This window comes from Anopheles cruzii, chromosome 3 (assembly GCF_943734635.1).
Source record: "Anopheles cruzii chromosome 3, idAnoCruzAS_RS32_06, whole genome shotgun sequence".
Lineage (NCBI taxonomy): Eukaryota > Metazoa > Arthropoda > Insecta > Diptera > Culicidae > Anopheles > Anopheles cruzii.
Genome location: NC_069145.1, coordinates 7,790,784 through 7,807,535, shown reverse-complemented (window position 1 = coordinate 7,807,535; position 16,752 = coordinate 7,790,784). Strand labels below are relative to the sequence as shown.

At 49.2% G+C, this 16,752-nt stretch overlaps 1 protein-coding gene across 1 annotated transcript in view; it reads left to right on the top strand.

Annotated features, from left to right (window-relative positions):
* LOC128274053 (uncharacterized) overlaps window positions 1-16,752 on the top strand; it is a 50,201-nt gene that overhangs the window by 27,051 nt on the left and 6,398 nt on the right. Inside the window, exon 3 of the mRNA XM_053012139.1 lies at window positions 10,718-10,904. Coding sequence (XP_052868099.1) covers window positions 10,718-10,904 — 187 coding nt within the window. The remainder of the gene's footprint in view (window positions 1-10,717; window positions 10,905-16,752) is intronic.

Sequence of the window (16,752 nt, the reverse complement as noted above, 5' to 3'; positions counted from 1 at the left end):
CCGAAATGTCGTTTACTCGGGTGAGATAGTGAAGCCCGTGCCACCGCCACCGCCCAGCGGTGTCGGCGGCTCCGAGGAACACACATCAAGCACTGACACCATCGAGGCGAACAATGGCCAACGTGTACGTCTGGCGTGTGGCGTGAATTGGGACTGGCGTTTTTGGACTAATTTTCGGTCGTGCCCACGGGCCGGAACGGTTCGAGGTTCTATCCTGTTTTTCGTAGCCCACGGCACGGCACAGGCAAATTTCGGGGGGCCCAGAAGTTGGCCGCTAGCGTGTGCTAGCTAGGACACGGAGCACATGTTAATGTGGCCGGTACGTGTGTTTGGCGGTGTTTTCTCGGTGGGAAATCGCATTCCCAGCGAGCGCGCACACGGCGGGCACTTTTCGATATAGTTTCCCGTTCGTTTTTGCATCCGGAAAAACCCCTCACACGCGATCGGGGGTCCGGGCCCGTCAAAGCGTGTGCCGAAAGGATTGCAATAAAAAGGAATAAAATTAGCACATCATCGAACAGGGCGGCGTTATCGTTCGAACGGAAGTTGGATTGCTTTTATTTGGTTGGATAACTCAATCTTGGTTCCGTTATGATGGCGAAGAATTGTGAATGTTCATCACATTGGCCATAAACGTGACTTCAAATTGATTTAAAACGACGTTAAATGAAGTTGCAACTTTGCAAAACATTTATAAGTGATTTTCTCGCCTGTGAGACTGAACATAGCTGAACGTTCGTTAACCAAGCTGTTTGAAATACACCTTATACTCTGTTAGGCCATTTTATAATTGTTGGACTATTATTCGACTCTTTTTATCACAATTACTTTATTGTATTGTATGCGTTGGTATGGCCCTTGTAAGGCACGAATAATTTCTTGCCTTCGTTGAGTAACTGGCGTGAAAGTTATCAAAGTTATCAGCAAGAATGCTGGATACCTGCGTCATTCTAAAGATAGATCCTAGTGCTCAAAGCTTGTAGACGTAAGAACTCGGCAAAAATATTCAACAAACATTTCGATCAAAAGGCAAATAAGTCCTGCTGTGCATGTCTTTCGACGTAGTCTCTGTGTTGCAGGCAAATCTGGCCGTGTTATTTAGAAATTTTTCGAACCTAGTCAAGTTGAAATAAAAGAATGGTAATTTGCCATCGGCATTCTGAAATCGCCCAATATTCTGGGAAAAGGTTCTCTGGAGTGATGCATTTTTGATAAGACTCAACAACAGCACCAATTACAATGGCATTAGCCTCCAGATTGATGCATTGTTTCCATGAAACTAGCTAGTTAGTAACTTTTCTAGGTCGAGTGGATTCGAAAGCTTACCAAAACATGATGAAAGGCAAATATTTTCATAAAAGGAAATTTCTTCTAAATCCCATTACTGATTCGGTCGAATTTCATTCTCCAACGAAAGCCAGCCGATGGCACCCAGAGACAACTTTCTAAGCCCAACTTTCTCAACTGCACCCACAGACTGCACCCGCAAGTTTGATGTTTTTTTTAATAATATTTTCTATCAGATGATAAAACGAACCTTTACACGGGACACACTGATCACTACCCGTCCTGTGCATCCCCATATTGCCAATCTGTTGCCGAATCCGCCCGCAGAACCCTGTCCGGAGCGTGCAGATGATGGGTTTTCACACCGGTCGGGCCGAAATGAAAAACAATCTCAATTATTACTCAACCACCGGGCATGGGGGGACGGGGGTCGTCGGTTGTGTCGACCTTTTCCCACCCCTTGAGCCCCCTGGAATACCCCCGCGGGCCGCCCGTTGGCCTAGCCACCCGTAAACACTCTCTAAAATCGATCGATCGATCAACCGCATCCAGCGCATCGCACGGTGCGCCACGGATGCGCCACGGGAAGAGGCCGCCGGCCAGCCACCCAGCCAGTCAGCCAGGCAGCCAGGCAGCCAGCGCTTCCGGATATCCGAAATAATTTATTTTTCTCTGCCACTTCCATGGGCGGCGACCTGGGCTGGAGTGGATCGACTTGGCTCTCGTGGAAGGCCGAGGACGTCGGTTGATAAATTTCGGCAGCGTTGGTGATGGGTTTTTCGTTCGATGCGAAACCACCAGAGCTCGCACGACCTGTCTCTGGCCACGATGATGGTCCTTCGGCAAACGGGAACCGAACCGAAACCCCACGGTCCACGGTTGGAAAGGTGCGCCCTTTTTTCGATTTTACCTTTCGCTTTTTTCGTCCCCCCGCCATTGGTTCCCGGCCCGGTTTGGGTCCGGTCCGTACGTACGTACGGTCACACCACACCTGAGATTTCGACGAGGCCCCTGGGTTGGACGACGACCGGGGTATTATTGGAGACCATCCGTCAGCTCGTAGCGCCCGGTGATCAGATCAAATAAATAAACCGATATCGAGTGGGAAGCTCGGCCCGAGATAGGGGCCGCTCCGACGACTCTTGTGAGGCGGCCCGTGACGTATCGAACGTCATCTGGATAATTTATTCATGAACGAACGAAGCTTCGGGCGGCCGAGAAAAAAGCACCCGCTCCGAGTGGCCGGGGCCGGGGCCGGGGCCCTTACTTAACCGCAATCGCACAGGGAAAGTGCTTTTTTCGCTTTCGTTTCGGTTTTTTTCGGTGATGATGGCGCTGGATGGACCCCGGACCCGCCACCCGTTATCCCGGAGCAACAACTTAAATGAAATCGCAATCGAGTTATGTTTTCTCATTTGCGGTTATGCGGAGGTCCCGTCGTTAGTTTTCATCGATATTCGCATCAATTGTTTGTCCGTTTTTTCCGTTGGGTTCTTTTTCCCGGGTCTATGATCCTCTGACCGCCCCGAGCATTATGTTCGATGTTTTTTTGTGGCTCAAACGGGGAACATTTTCTGCGCCACCCACGGTGATGGGCGGCCGGAAAATCTCTGGGTACCGGAAAATTTTTACAGCGGCCATTTTATTACGGTTCGGCTCGCATCTCACGTCCGCCAAGATGGGTGTGTGTGTGTTGCGTGACCTGAAAATTATGCTTCCTTTCCGGTGGGTTGCCATTTGTGTCGGAAAGGATTATCGAAAAGATGAACTCGCTCGTTATTTACTATAAATGGCCGGCCTTTTCGGGTCGCCGCTCTGTTTCGGCGGTTGCGGTAGCGAATGAGTAGCGATTAGCCGGGTCGGAGAAAAGTATGCTTTTCCGAAGCGTCCCGGCCCGCCTTTTTCCATCTTGACCGTAGTAGGATGGTGCAAAATTCCCTGGTGGGGCTGGTGCTGGAAATAGTTTTCGAGCTACGCGATACGCGGCGCGATAGCATAAATCACTCATAAACGAGCATCGTCGCGCGCAAACAGTTTGGCAGGGCACATTATCAGCCCGCCAGATCGTTGAGATGAGGCCGAACGATGGGGCCACGATGTTTAGGTCCACTGTTGCCAACCCCACCGCTCGGCTGGCAGTGACAAACAGGCGTGTTGTAAAGTATTCCGCGCGACCGAATGGACGCGCGGAATGAATTTATGGTGGACATGTTTCTGGCCCGGGCCACGATAATGTGCCGCTGATGGATGGCCACCCGAAGACTTGTGGCGTTGTGGCGGATTCCTGTTTTTTTACCCGTGTCTAAGTATGGTTAACGATAAATCGTACCGTGCGCAGTGAGGTTTGTGCGATTTGTAATCGATGCGTCTCTCTATTTTTGCTTCGTTGAAGGCGCGCCTTGTTACTTTCTTGATTAATGTGTCAATAAGTGAAACAACTATTTTCTGGGGTTCGTTTGATGAAAGGCGAACCTTGCGAATCTACCGTTTCACCAGTTTTGAGTAGCTAATAGTAGATCATACCCTTCAGATCCCACCAAGCACAGAACATTGTTTTCCGTTTATAGCGATTTGACCGTTCAACCGATGATGTACGGCTCTCCTGGGCTGAACCCAAGACCTTTTATGCTTGAGATTTTATTAAAAAAATCCACATTTCATCACCTGTCACAATCCGATCGAGAAAGTCCTTCCTTTTGTACCTGGCATGCAGCTTTTTCACGTGTTGGTTTTGGGTTTTCCTGCTGCCTTTCGTTCCGTTTTTGAGAAACCTTTTTTCCGACCTTTTGGATTTTCCCATTGCCTTCATTTGGGTGCCTTCTTCGTCCAAATTTTTGAAGTTAGTGTAGTCTATTTTGAACTAAAATGTTACTTTAATTAACACAAAACGATGCCAAATATTCACAAAAGACTTTCAAAATGGTGCAAAAAACGAGTATTTATTGCGACTTAAGGTTTTTGAATAGCAAACCCGAGCCGGCTTTGAAAGCACGGCTAAGCTTTGAATAGCACGGCTAACGATCGCTTAGCTGAATTCAGGAAATAATTTACTAAAGAAAGGAAGAACCCAAGAACCATTGGACATCTCAATCCTACACAGTGGGGTATTATTGCACATGATAGTACACTGGGTCGTAAATTTTTATGAAACAAGTCTTTGCTTTGGAATGGCCACAATTAAGGGGCGAAGACCCATTACTTTGGAGACGTCAAACTTCCAAAGAGGCGCCGACAAGAAATACCACAAAGCTGTTCGCTATCGCCATTGATCCTGTTTTACAAGTGTATTAAAGTAAAGCACACTTGGAATACACTAACAACGACGAGAGATTCGAAAATCATTGCTCCGCGTCGACTTTTACAGCCTCGGTAACGGACCGAGCGCACCGTTATTAGATCAATGTTTATTTCCGTCGATACCATCCGGATGCAATTACTCGTCGTCAGTCGTCGGTCGGTCGGTCGGTTCCCGTCTGCCATTCGCAACGCACTCGACGTATGTTACAGTTTCTTGTCATGTCACGGAGCTGTGACAGACACGGCAGTCGGTGGGCCCTCGGGGGAAAGACATTGTTTCGGAGCACGCCAAACACGCCGAGCAGAGTGTCCTCTGTGTGTGCGTGTGTGACTGTGTGTCGATAGCGGAAACAATTGTCTGGCATTAATCAGTGCCCGGGGCAAAACGTGAGACGTCATCGTCAGGAAATCGATCGATCGGTCGGCTAGCTTTCGTCGGGGTGGGGACACAGTTTTGTCGAACGCCGCCCAAACAACCCGCGGGAGGTTAATTCGAATGTAATTAGCGATAGTCGAGCGGCTGAGAGCGTGCGCAGACAATAATGATTATGGCATTTTGATGGCAAAACCGCGAGTTATTAGGATTGGGCCCGCCCTCGATGATTGACGTCATCCGGAGGCTGCTTTCCGCGAATGTTTGTACGTGTGTCACATAGTCGGCACACAGCTTTTGTAGTTGTTGTGTGCGCACAGCATAATTGTGGTGTGAATGGCGTTAATTATAAAGCTTTTCGCGCAGCGCCCGCTCGAGTGCCGCTCGAAAGGACCACTCAACCTTTGGGGGCCTTTGAAGCCGCCCCGGGGGGGAGCGACGACGACTACAAACAAGGTGCGGAGGTGCGTACCAGGCGCGGGTGGCGTTGGCCTTTGGGAGCAACTATTCATCCCCGACCCGACCCGGCACGGGTCTGGGCCGGTTACCCAACAATTCATTATGCTTTTGCATTATGCTGCGAGGAAAGTAAAATGGAAATGGAAATGGCGTAAAGTACGGGAAAATTAACAACATCCATTCACATCGGGCGCTGTCCCGGCCAGCGCGGTGGTGGGGCGGATCCGGGGCTGTTCCGACGGCTTGCAAGTCGTGTGGCCGGATGGTAAATCCAATTAAACTTTTCTTTGGCACCACCATCTCAGCTAGTAGAATGCCGACGCCGACCGGGAGAATGCATTGTGTGAGCGCTTTCCATCGGTGGGTGCGTTACGGTGGGTTACGGTGTCTCCGGGCGGGCCCCGAGCCCCGGGGGTTGGCGGGGATTTAACTGGCCCATTGGGAGCCCCATGGGGAATGTATACGACTCGTTAAATATTTCTTTTGCCCGAGCTCTGGCCCAGCCGCTTGGTCGCAATTCTTCAAAGAAATCCCTCTCGACGGCCCGGGCCGGGGCATGCGGCAGACGCAAGGATGGTTGATTGGGCGTCTATTATTTTCTAATTAAAATGGCGACTTTTGAAGCTCGCTGCTGCTCGGGAAGAGGTGCTGAAATGGACGGCAGTGCAGCATAAAACGGGAGCCTCAGATCTCCGGATATATTTTGTGACCTTTTCCATGAGTTTCGGCTTCCGTTGGTGCAGTTGTAACAATGTTTAAAATAATTACATTTTGTCATCCAGCCCAACGTGGGAGAGAGTGGCCTTTATTTTTGTGCGCCACCAGGCGCCTCCACCAGGTACCGATAACCCCGGCACGTACCGTGCGGCGGATAGGGCAAAATAGAATAGGTGATTGTGTGTCCGAAAATAAATCGTCCGACCGACCTGCCCCGCGAGGCGTCCATTTTCAAATTAAACGTCCGTGTTTTTTTGTTGCTCGGTGGAGCGCACGCCACCCGAGTCCACGTGGCACGTGTATTAGATCGAAGCGCGCCCCGATGAAGGTACGCCCCGCACGGAACCGGGACGGGGACCCAATAATGACTAGGCCAAATCCACGCAAAATGAGAAACGTGCCGCTGTGTTGCGGTGCGGTGGCCCTTGAACGGGTGCCGCCCGAAAAGGGAGGCACACCGAACGCGAAAGTGGACGCGAAAGTGGTGCCAAGCCGGAGCGGGAATGGTGGCGCAAAACAAGGATGAAAATCCGATGATATTGATGGAATATCGGGTGTCGGGTGGCTGCTTCGGAGCTGCTTCATATTTTCTTCCCTCCGAGCTCTTCCTCGAGCTCTCGAGTGCGAGTGCCTGCTCCGGAGGAAGAATAAAACAAATGCTTACGTCACGGGAGTGGGTGGGATTAAGCGCAGTGGGGCGGAAAAGCGGGTGGTCGACGACGACGGAAGTGCGCCGGCGAAGAAACAAGCGTCCGACAAACAACTGTCTCTCTCTCTCTCTCTCTCTCTCTCGCACACTCTCTCTCGGATGTGAAATATTGAATTCTTGCTGATGAAGTATCTGCTCGCTCCGCAGTCTGACGTTTTAAGCGATACGTCAAAATAGTGCTTCAAGCAACGATCGGCGGAAAACGGGAAAACGGAGCCGCTGGCCACCACGTGCCGGTCTTCGTTCGCTCGCTCTGTTATGCTGAGATGGCCAAAAATGGAACTCCAAAAACGGTGGGCGATGGGCGAGCGTTCGGGTGGCAATAGTTTTAAATTTGTGCTGAACATGCAAACGCACCCCCCCCGCCCCGGCTGCGTCCGGGTCCGGGGGCGGACCCTAAGATTTATACGAGTTTGAGCTTTGATAATTGAGCAATAATCGTGCGGCCAAATCTGCTCCGCAGGGCACGACCGACCCCGAATGAAAAAGAAAAAACACGGAAAAAAGCCTCGCGGCACAAGGACGTTTATGTTGCCCATTTGTCGTTCTTTTCATTTACGGGGTTTCGCAAGATTAGTCCCGGTCGGCAGCCGTGGCCGGTCGAGCGGAGCCGGCACAATTACACAATGTGAGGCCCACGCGTCGAAGCCAGAGGCACGTGTACCTCGACCCGAGACCTCTCGGTTCCGAGAAATGGTCGGGGGTTTGCCGGGAGTTTGTTTTTAGGTTCGGAAAGAGTTTCTCGGGTTTTGACAGAGTCTGATAACGGACTATCGGATTGTGGCGCACGCGGGCCGCACGTGGGACACGCGACCGGATTTCGGATGCGGTAAATCATTCGGCGAGCGGCACGCCACGTAACGAGCTGATTGATGAAGATACTTCACCGTTTACGGTTACCGTTTGTTGCCGTTTGCCGAAGTGAAATTCGCAAACGGAATTTCTTTTTTCGGTTTCTAATTTGACACGAAGTTTTTGGTTTACTCGCCTAATCCCTTCAAGACTTCTAATCTTTTAATTTTTGTTTCTTGACTACTTTCGGCCTTCAGGCCGGATGGTTTTGAGCGATGGCTTCGATTTTTGTTTCGATTTTCAATTTTTGTTCATTGTCTTTGAAAAGTTCCTTTTTATTTTGCGTAGATTTGTCTGTTATGGTTTCAATTTGTTTATTTATTTATTTTTTTTTTATTTACTTATTTTATTTTTTGTTTTTACAAACAGAGTTATCGGGCTGCGTAGCCTGATTGAATATTCACAGTAATACCTTTGAACTAATAACACAACTAATCGCAGCTAAAGAGACGAAAATGGAAGCAGTTAACCGGTTTTAAAACTCATAAAAGACTGACAAAGTGACTATGAAGGCATGAAAGTAAAAAGATTGCAACATTGACCAAGGGACATGTCAAACTCAATAAGTGGCAAGAAATTGTTATACGTACGATAAAAAACTAATAGCCGGTCATCGTATCCGGTGAGAGACGACCGCGCATCAATGGTGAGTTCCCGGTCAGGTCGTCTCAAACATCGAGCAGGAGCAGAAAAGTTCAATCAAATTCAGGTGAATCAATACGGGAAGTTAAGATCTTGACTACGAAAACTGCTTGAGTCGATCGTTTACGATGCTTAAGCGACGCTAAACCAAGTCTTATAATGAGGTAATTGATCAACGGCATACCAACCTTGCCTAAGAGAACTGTACTGAACTGAAGAACTAACGTTTAGAGACAAAGACATGTTATTACAAGCAAACCTCCGAACAAAGCCATCAAGCAGATTAAGGCAAACTAAGACGGATTACGTAAACCTTGCGTGAGATCGTCAGCAAAACGTAAGCGATTTTTGGAAGGAAGCCGAAGAGTTAGATCATCCATAAAACGGCGTACCAAAACTGCTTCTTTTGGGAACACCGAAGAACTCTGACCCTAACTAAATATCCCACAAACTTCTTTCAAATATGTGTCGGATGCACCTATGGCGCAAGTCAATGTTTGTGTTCTGTTCTCCCGTTTCCAACTCAAATCTTTTCTTACTGGCACCTGGCTTCATTGCTTCGAAACCTGTCGCAAACGAATTGTAATATTTATTTTAATTACAATTCTTTCCGATGATAACCCGTTGGTTAAACCATAACTGCCGTAAGCGTTTTGCTCTGCTCCGTTCAACGTCACGACGACGTCACGATCCGCGACCTTATATCGATTTCGGTTCTTACTTTCCTAATCACTTAATACAATTTTCATTAAGACCGTCCTAGTTACGCACCGAACCATTCGTCTCGAGAATAATAATAAACTTTTACTACCGTAATCAATACCCCACGAGATCGAGCGCGAGAGAGAGAGACAGTGTAATCAAGTTTTAAAATTCATTAAATCGGCGCTGTCGCTAACTTAATTACTTACTCCGAGTTTATCGATTCCCCCTGGTTGCCCGCTGTTCTGCGAACCGATAGGCGAAAAAAAAGTTCCCAGCGCGCCAGGATCTAGTCGCTCGCTGGGTCGCGGTGACCCGATCGGAACCGTGGCACCGTTTCAAGTGACCCGCAACTTGTTGGCCAAAGTTATTCGAGTGCGGTCCGGTCATCCTTCAAACGTTGGCGCGCGCGGCTCCTTCAAACCGTGTCGTGTCAACGGTGGCAGAAGAGGCACCCGAAAGTTATGAGATGTCGAACTGTTTGTGGTGTGTTCGGTGGGCAAAAAAAAAACGCCCAAAGCCTTGTTTATGGTCGAATGGTGTGTTTTATGTCCCGACGAGCGAGCGAGCGAACGAGAGAGAGAGAAAGAGAGGGAACGACGTGCGGGTTCTGATACGAAAGTAAGCTATCTCTGGCCGTCGCAATCGGAAACGCAGCACAGCACACTCCCAATTCTTCCTGTCCCGGGGTGTGGTGTCCTGTAATTGGTGTCGCTGAGCTTGGTGGAGCGAATAAAAATATGTAAATCAAACCCATAAATTGCACCGACGACCGAAGAACGGGCTGCCGCACCGGACTGTGGCATCGGATTGCGTCGATAACCCGGGGGCGATGATTGCAAACATTGTTGTTGTGGTGGCTCGGACTCGGAGATGGATTACCGGGTAAAAGCGGGACCGGGACACCGACCATGGTGTGTGTCCGGCATGGCGATCCGGCGATGCGGCAACACGATCCGCCGTCAACATCCGGGGAAACTGACGCTAATAAAGTTATAAAGTTGAAATATTCATGGTGAGCAATAAAAATTGAATTCCCCTTTCGAGCGCGCCAACGCCTGGCGATGCCAACGGGCTCTCGTCGACAAACGTCAGCTGGACGTCCGACAGCTGTCAGGAAGATGTGAAAGATTTCCGTTCGGTTTTTACGGTTTTAAATTTCCACTCGCTTTTGTTGGAAATTCACACAAAACTATTCGCATATTGAGCCTGGTTGTGGCCACCAGGTAGGTTGTGGGTGCGTGTGGCTGTGTATTTGGTCCTCCCCCGCACCGAACAAGCGAGAGAAAGAGAGAGGGAGAGCGAATTGTCGGATGTGGTTGTCACTCGAAGGGCTGCGGGTGGCGTATTGATTTATTTAATTTGCATCCTTCACATCGGATCTCATCGGCCAACCGCGAAGGAGAACCTCCACCTAGCGGCCCGCTTCAGGCCGGTAAAAGTTTTCCACCCCCGGCCATTCCAGAGTGGCCTTGAGCCTGTTTCCGCTCGAGGCAGCGGAAAGTTTTCCAGCGAAAGGTCGACGCCAAAACCTTCGACGCCCAAAGTTGCCAATCGCCGCCCGACCCAGGCCTTTCACCGTCCGCACGCCAGAGCGCAGCCTCGGGAGAGGTTTTTGTACGCGGAAAATTGATGGTATTTTTCATCGGCCTCCCCTCTTTCGATTTTCCCATTTCCAGAGATGATCGGTTGTCGCTGAACGAGTTCACACTGATCTGCCGGGCACTGTTTCGGAACGATAAGGGACACATCTACGTGGTGCCGTCGGACCGGCTCGAGCAGATGTTCGCCGTCTTCGACAAGAACGAGGACGGCTACATCGACCGGGAGGAGTTCCAGTTCTGCTGGAACCAGTGGATCAAAACGGTAAGCACCTTGCCCCTGGGCCTCCCCCAGGTGCTGATTAATGCACAGGTTTTGCCTTTGTTTTCCCCACCGTGCAAGTTTTCCAATGCAACTTGCAACTTTAATTGATTGGGCTTTTTCACGTTCCCTTTCGGGGTTAGTTTGGGGATCGCCCACTCATCCTCTTCATCCGTTTGTTCGGTACTTCTTTGTTTCAAAATTTTCTACACATTTTTTAGGGCACAAGAAAAATCGCGCAAACAGCATTTCCCGAAGAAAGCCCGGCACCGGCAACGGAAACGTGCAAAAATGGCAATCGATTTCAATCCCCAGTACGTTCCCCAGCGCTCCAAGGCCGGCGACCAAGGTGGGCCAACCAAGGTTGCAGCGGGAGCGGCAGCGAAAAGAAGCTTCCGCTCCGGACCGGAACGGGAAATGGGAAATGCGCCGTGAAATGGGCCGCGGGACCGGGGACCGAGGTGCCGCGTTGAAGAAAATCAATCATTACGGATTGGGCCCACGGTTGCAGGATTGCAACATTACATTTCCTAGCCCCGGGAACCCCCGGGGCGGTTCGGTTCCACTTCCGGCAAGTTGGCAGACGGGAAAAACAGTTCGGAAAACAACACTTCACGGGGGGGGTCGTGCGAAGCGCCGTGCAGCGCCGCTTGAAGGTGGAGCTAGTCAAATTTAAATTTCCATTTTGGAGCACACCGGCCCGGTGTGCTGCTTCGGCTCCGATGGCTCCGATTCTAGGCACCGTACCGCGTTTCGCGTTTTGCGTTATGGGGACGTTATGTTGTTGGTTTTGCTCGGGAAAACTACTAACCAACCGTCGAAGCATCGGTTCATGCATTTGCTGGGTTACCGAACAATTCCGATCTAGATGTGATTTTCGATATTTGCACAAATCGAAATGACAAAACAGTAAGAAACGATTCTTCGAAATGGCTTTGAAGATTGTCAGTTACAGTTTGAATTGCGTCACGTCGGTCGATAACGCATCACGATGGGATTGGTGACTATTCCGTACGTGCAATACCTCTTTCTTTGTGTCACGTTTCGCATCAAAGTGTGACGAAATTAATGCTCAAATTAGCAAATTACTGTACTATGACACAAATTTATGGTGAAGATGGCAAAAGTGAACGAATCTGGGATCGAACCGATCGACTCGATCAATTGTTACAAACGGCAGAACTGACTTTTAACGAAATTGTCGTTCGCTTTAGCTTTGTAAAAGCGGTTCAAGGACCGAAAAAGGGACAAAAAAGCATTCCAATATTAATGTAAGATGTTGAATGTTAGTTTAACGTTCTAAGAGAAAAATTATGACAATTAAAACACATTTAGATTCAATATCGTGCGCTGGTTCAACTGTAAGCTTTCGATTGTTCATAGGCAAAAATGGGATAACTAATCAAGGGACTAATCGTCCCCGTTGATAGAGCAGTTGGGAACGCTTGTCGTTGTCACACACCGTTACAGAAAGCAACATAGATTATCATTGTCGGTGTTGCAAGCCAAGACCTCTCGTCGGGACGTTTTATTGGTCAAGGTTTCACAAATACAACAGGATTATGCGACAATCTACAAGGCCCAAGTATTCATGCAGTACCTCGAGAATGACGATATCAATGCTTAAGGCTATTTTTATCGTTGACCAGATCAACCGTTGACCATTGATTGGGTGTTGGTGTTGATGAACCTTGCAGTATTTGAGATGACTTTGGGTAATTTGACAGAATCATCTAAATTAATTAAAACAATCTGGTCAATAATTTAATATCTGAGGGCTGTAGAAAAGACCGCATGATAAAACCACGCTGTCTGGAAATATTAGGTTGGGGAAAAAGAAATCGACGTTTTTCACGATAGATGTCTTTAGTGATCGATATCTTGTAAAGTATCAATCGTACAGGTTCAAGTTTAGGTTCGTTTTAAAGCTGATACTTCACACTTTAAAAACTGCTTTCCCTGTTTTTTGTTTTTTTCATTCGTTTGTGAGTTACAGGGTGTTAACAATGGAGGTCAACTAAGAGAAAATAAGGTACATTTTACAGTTTTTCTTTGAAAAAGGCGAAAATTCAAGCTAGGCCGCTGACATTTTGCATGGTGTTTATGGTACCGATACTCTAACAGCTAGTTGCGATAAATTTTGGTTTCGTTGACCCGTTTCAGTTATTTTCGATGTTAAAGATGCACTTCACCCACGCCCCAGATGCAGGCAGACACGTCATCGAAAATGTTGACAAAATCACAGAAATAATCAAAGTTGGTCGGCATGTTAGTAGTCAGAGCATCGGCCAGGGACCTAAAGATTAACAATCAGATAGTTTTAAGCCATTTGCGCAAAGCTGGATCCACAAAGAAGCTCAATGTTTGGGCGCCACCATATTTACACCTAAAAACATGATGGCGCGAATTTCCATTTGCGCAATTTTGGCCAAACGGAATGAAATTGACACATTTCGTAAACGGATGGGTACTGGGGATGTTAAATGGGATACATACGACAATACTGTGTGAAAATGATCGTGGTCTAAGCGTGGTGAAGCAGCTTACAGGGTGGTCAAAACAGAACTTACGGCCAGTAAGGTTCTACTGGGTTTACGGTGGGACTTGAGAGGAACCGTTTATTGTGAGTTGCTTTCGTGTGGTCAAACATATAATTCAGATCTCTATTGTCAATTACTGTACCGTTCGAAGCTAGCAATTGACCAGAAACGACCAGAATCGGTCATCGGAAGAGGTTTTGTGTTCCACCAGGACAACGAAATGTTACGGTCGTCTTTAGTGACTCGCCAGAAAGTCCGGGAGCTTGATTGGGAAGTTTTAATGCATTCACCGTATAGTGCGGACCTTGCACTAAACGATTGACACCTTTTTTACGCATTACAAAATTTCCTGAGTGATGAAAAACTGAGATCAAAAAAGGATTGTGAAAATGAATTGCTCGAGTTTTTTGCCAATAACGACTAAGCCTTTTGAAAGAGAAGTATTATGAAGGTAGTTTTTAAAAGGCAACAAATTTTCCAACAAAATGGTGCATATTTGACGCAAATCGGACAATTAAAAGTATCTTAAATAATGTTTTGAAGCTCGCGCAAAAAACGTCGATTTCTTTTTCCCCAACCTAATATTACATGAGCGCAAGTAATTTAAGTTGCTCTTAATGTGTGTGGCTAAAATGTTTCATGTGTAGTTTTTGAACTTCTCCCTGACGGTCGTGTTTTGACCATCGCCATAAGCTCTCCAACTAACGAGCCCTGGCATTATTGGCCACTTAATAAAAAAAGCATGAAGTAACGAGCGCTTCCTGAAACTATGTACGTAGCTTAAGTGAATTGCGTTGGCCCGCGATGCTTTGATTCCCCAGATTGACACACGGACACTAATCTCAATAGTTTTGTAATTCCCAAATTGAATACTAATCCCGGCACCGACCAAGGGCTGGGGCCGAGGCCCAGCGAGACGCAGCCACCGCCGACGCAACATAACTTACACAATCCGCCATTGACAGATTGTTGATTGATTGACGAATCTGGCGCTAGTTTCTGGCGGTGGCCAGCACCGGCGGAAGGCGAAGCGGCACCGAGTGGTGGGCTCCGCAAAGCAGATTAGATTGATGGACTGCCGTAAGCCCCGGCCCAAAATCTACACGATCAGCAGCAGCCGAGTAAGCGGAAAAAAGCGCTTCGCCGACACGAATTGGTCGGCTACTGGCCCCCGGGAACCGGAACTGGCGCAGGAAGTGGAATCACATAACTTGATGAAGCCATCCATTGGCTCCATTAGGCACCGTTTAAGCAACTAACTTCTTCCAGCGTTCAGCCGCCGCCCACTGCCGACGTCTCGCGAGTTGCCTCGAGGCGCTGTCGGCAAACAACACGCGCGGCCAACGAAACACGCCAAACCGGAACAGGAATTGTGTCATGCCAATCGAAGTCTCCCGTGCTCAACTTTGCTGCTGCTGCCTTCCGATTGTTTCCGCCGCTGTTGGCGCCGCTTTTTTGCTGTTGTTGTTCGCCTCCGCCCCCCCGGTGTGTGTGTGTGTGTGCGTCCTCAATAATCGATTTCTTTATGGCCACCCTGTGCCGGGGCGTGAGTGGGGCTCCGTGCCGCGATTAAGCGCACGTTCGGGAATATCTGGTCGACGACGTTTCCGGTTGCTCGGCTTAACGTCCCCCACCCGGCTCTAGTTTGAGGGCGGGCCGTGCCATCTGATATCGAACGTGAGCAGCTCCCTTTCCAGAGGGTCCTTCCGAAGGAATTGAACGCGGGTATTAAACTCCCTTTAGATCCGAGTGGGGGTTACGCGGTGTTTGTATCAAAGTACGCCGTGGGAACGTCGACACGCCGGGCTCGAAATGAACAACCTGCCAGCCCCGGTGCGAAGGCTGCGTCACGCTGGTGGCCGACTTACGGGAAGGTTCCCATCGGACGGCTGGTGATTGCGTCACGATAACACCCGGACTACTTATGACGACGACGACGAGGACGACGATGGTGATGATGATGATGACGATGGTGCCGATTATGTTGCGCTCCGGCCCGGGTGTTACTGCAGTCCCCGAGTGCCCGCAAAATGGGTCACATAATCAGGAAGCAAGGATCGTTGCTTATCGTTGTGAGGCCGCGAGCCAAAAACATGAAGCCATTCATCTAGCACCGGACTTATGGCACCGGCAGCCGACAGCCGGCGTATGTAGAGCACTTTCGAGTGGCGATTGTCATTTGGCCGCCTTTTTTGCCTCGAAGACCCCAGAGACAGAGAGAGAGAGAGCGACACACAGGGAGTGTGTAACAATAGCTGGACCTAGGCGCTGGTGTAGCACAGGGCCGGAAGTGTTTCCCTTGTGCACGGGACGCATCCCGAGCGGGAGTCCTGTGGGATGCACTCCCGGGGTCCGAATCTTCCTCCCGCACGGGGCGACACCAAAAAGGGACGATAATTTGCCTTCATCCTGCAGCGGACTTCTTGCCATCGTTTAGCCAAACAACGCCAACGTGACTCCTCCTCCGGGGGGGTATGGGCGGTGGCGCTGCACTTGAGGACGAGATGTTGCCGACGGCTGGATAAGCGGTTTTGATTGATGATAATTTTGCCGGAAGGATATATGGCAGCGGCACGGCCCGCTCGTGAGAGCGCTCGCGTTCGCTACACTTACGGGGCTCGAGTGCGGCACAAGTAGCACCACTTGCGTCCCCCCGGCGGATGTCCTCATGGTGTGTCCTTTTTTGGCGCGATGGCTGTTTCGTTGACGAACCGCCCCGTTGCCAGCCGGCGGCCATCACGTCACCGGTGAAGATTTACTTAAGCCCGAGTAGCTGACGGGCACCACCCTGTCAAGGGCCTGTTTGCGCCGATGGTGTGGAAATGAGCATGCAAAACAAGATTGATATCCCCCGTTCGGCAGGCGGCTGGTGGCAGGCGTGGTGTTTTATGTTTTCGGAAGATTTTTCTTCATTTTGTTTTTCACCGGCAATCATTACGCTAAATCCGCGACACGACATCTGGGTCCCAGACGCTCGGTGTTTTCGGGTTTTCGCTGTTGGTTATGCCTTTCGTGGAGCCAAATTGGAGATGGATCCGAAGGCGAAGGCCAACATAAATGCATATTAATGTTGACGTTTTTTTAAATCATTCTTGAGACGGAGTGTGAGGCGTATGCCAACGTAAGGTTTAACGCCGACGGATGGCCTACGAACGAGCTGCAATTTTTATGTATTAGAAGGTCCAACTAACTAGGCCTTGACTAATGTTAATAGCTCCATTTTGTAGCGTTGATACCCAACCGGTTCCCAACCTTTCTGAATCGGTTCTGAACCGGTTCCGGGTACGTTCTAGAGGTGAGGTACTTTTGTT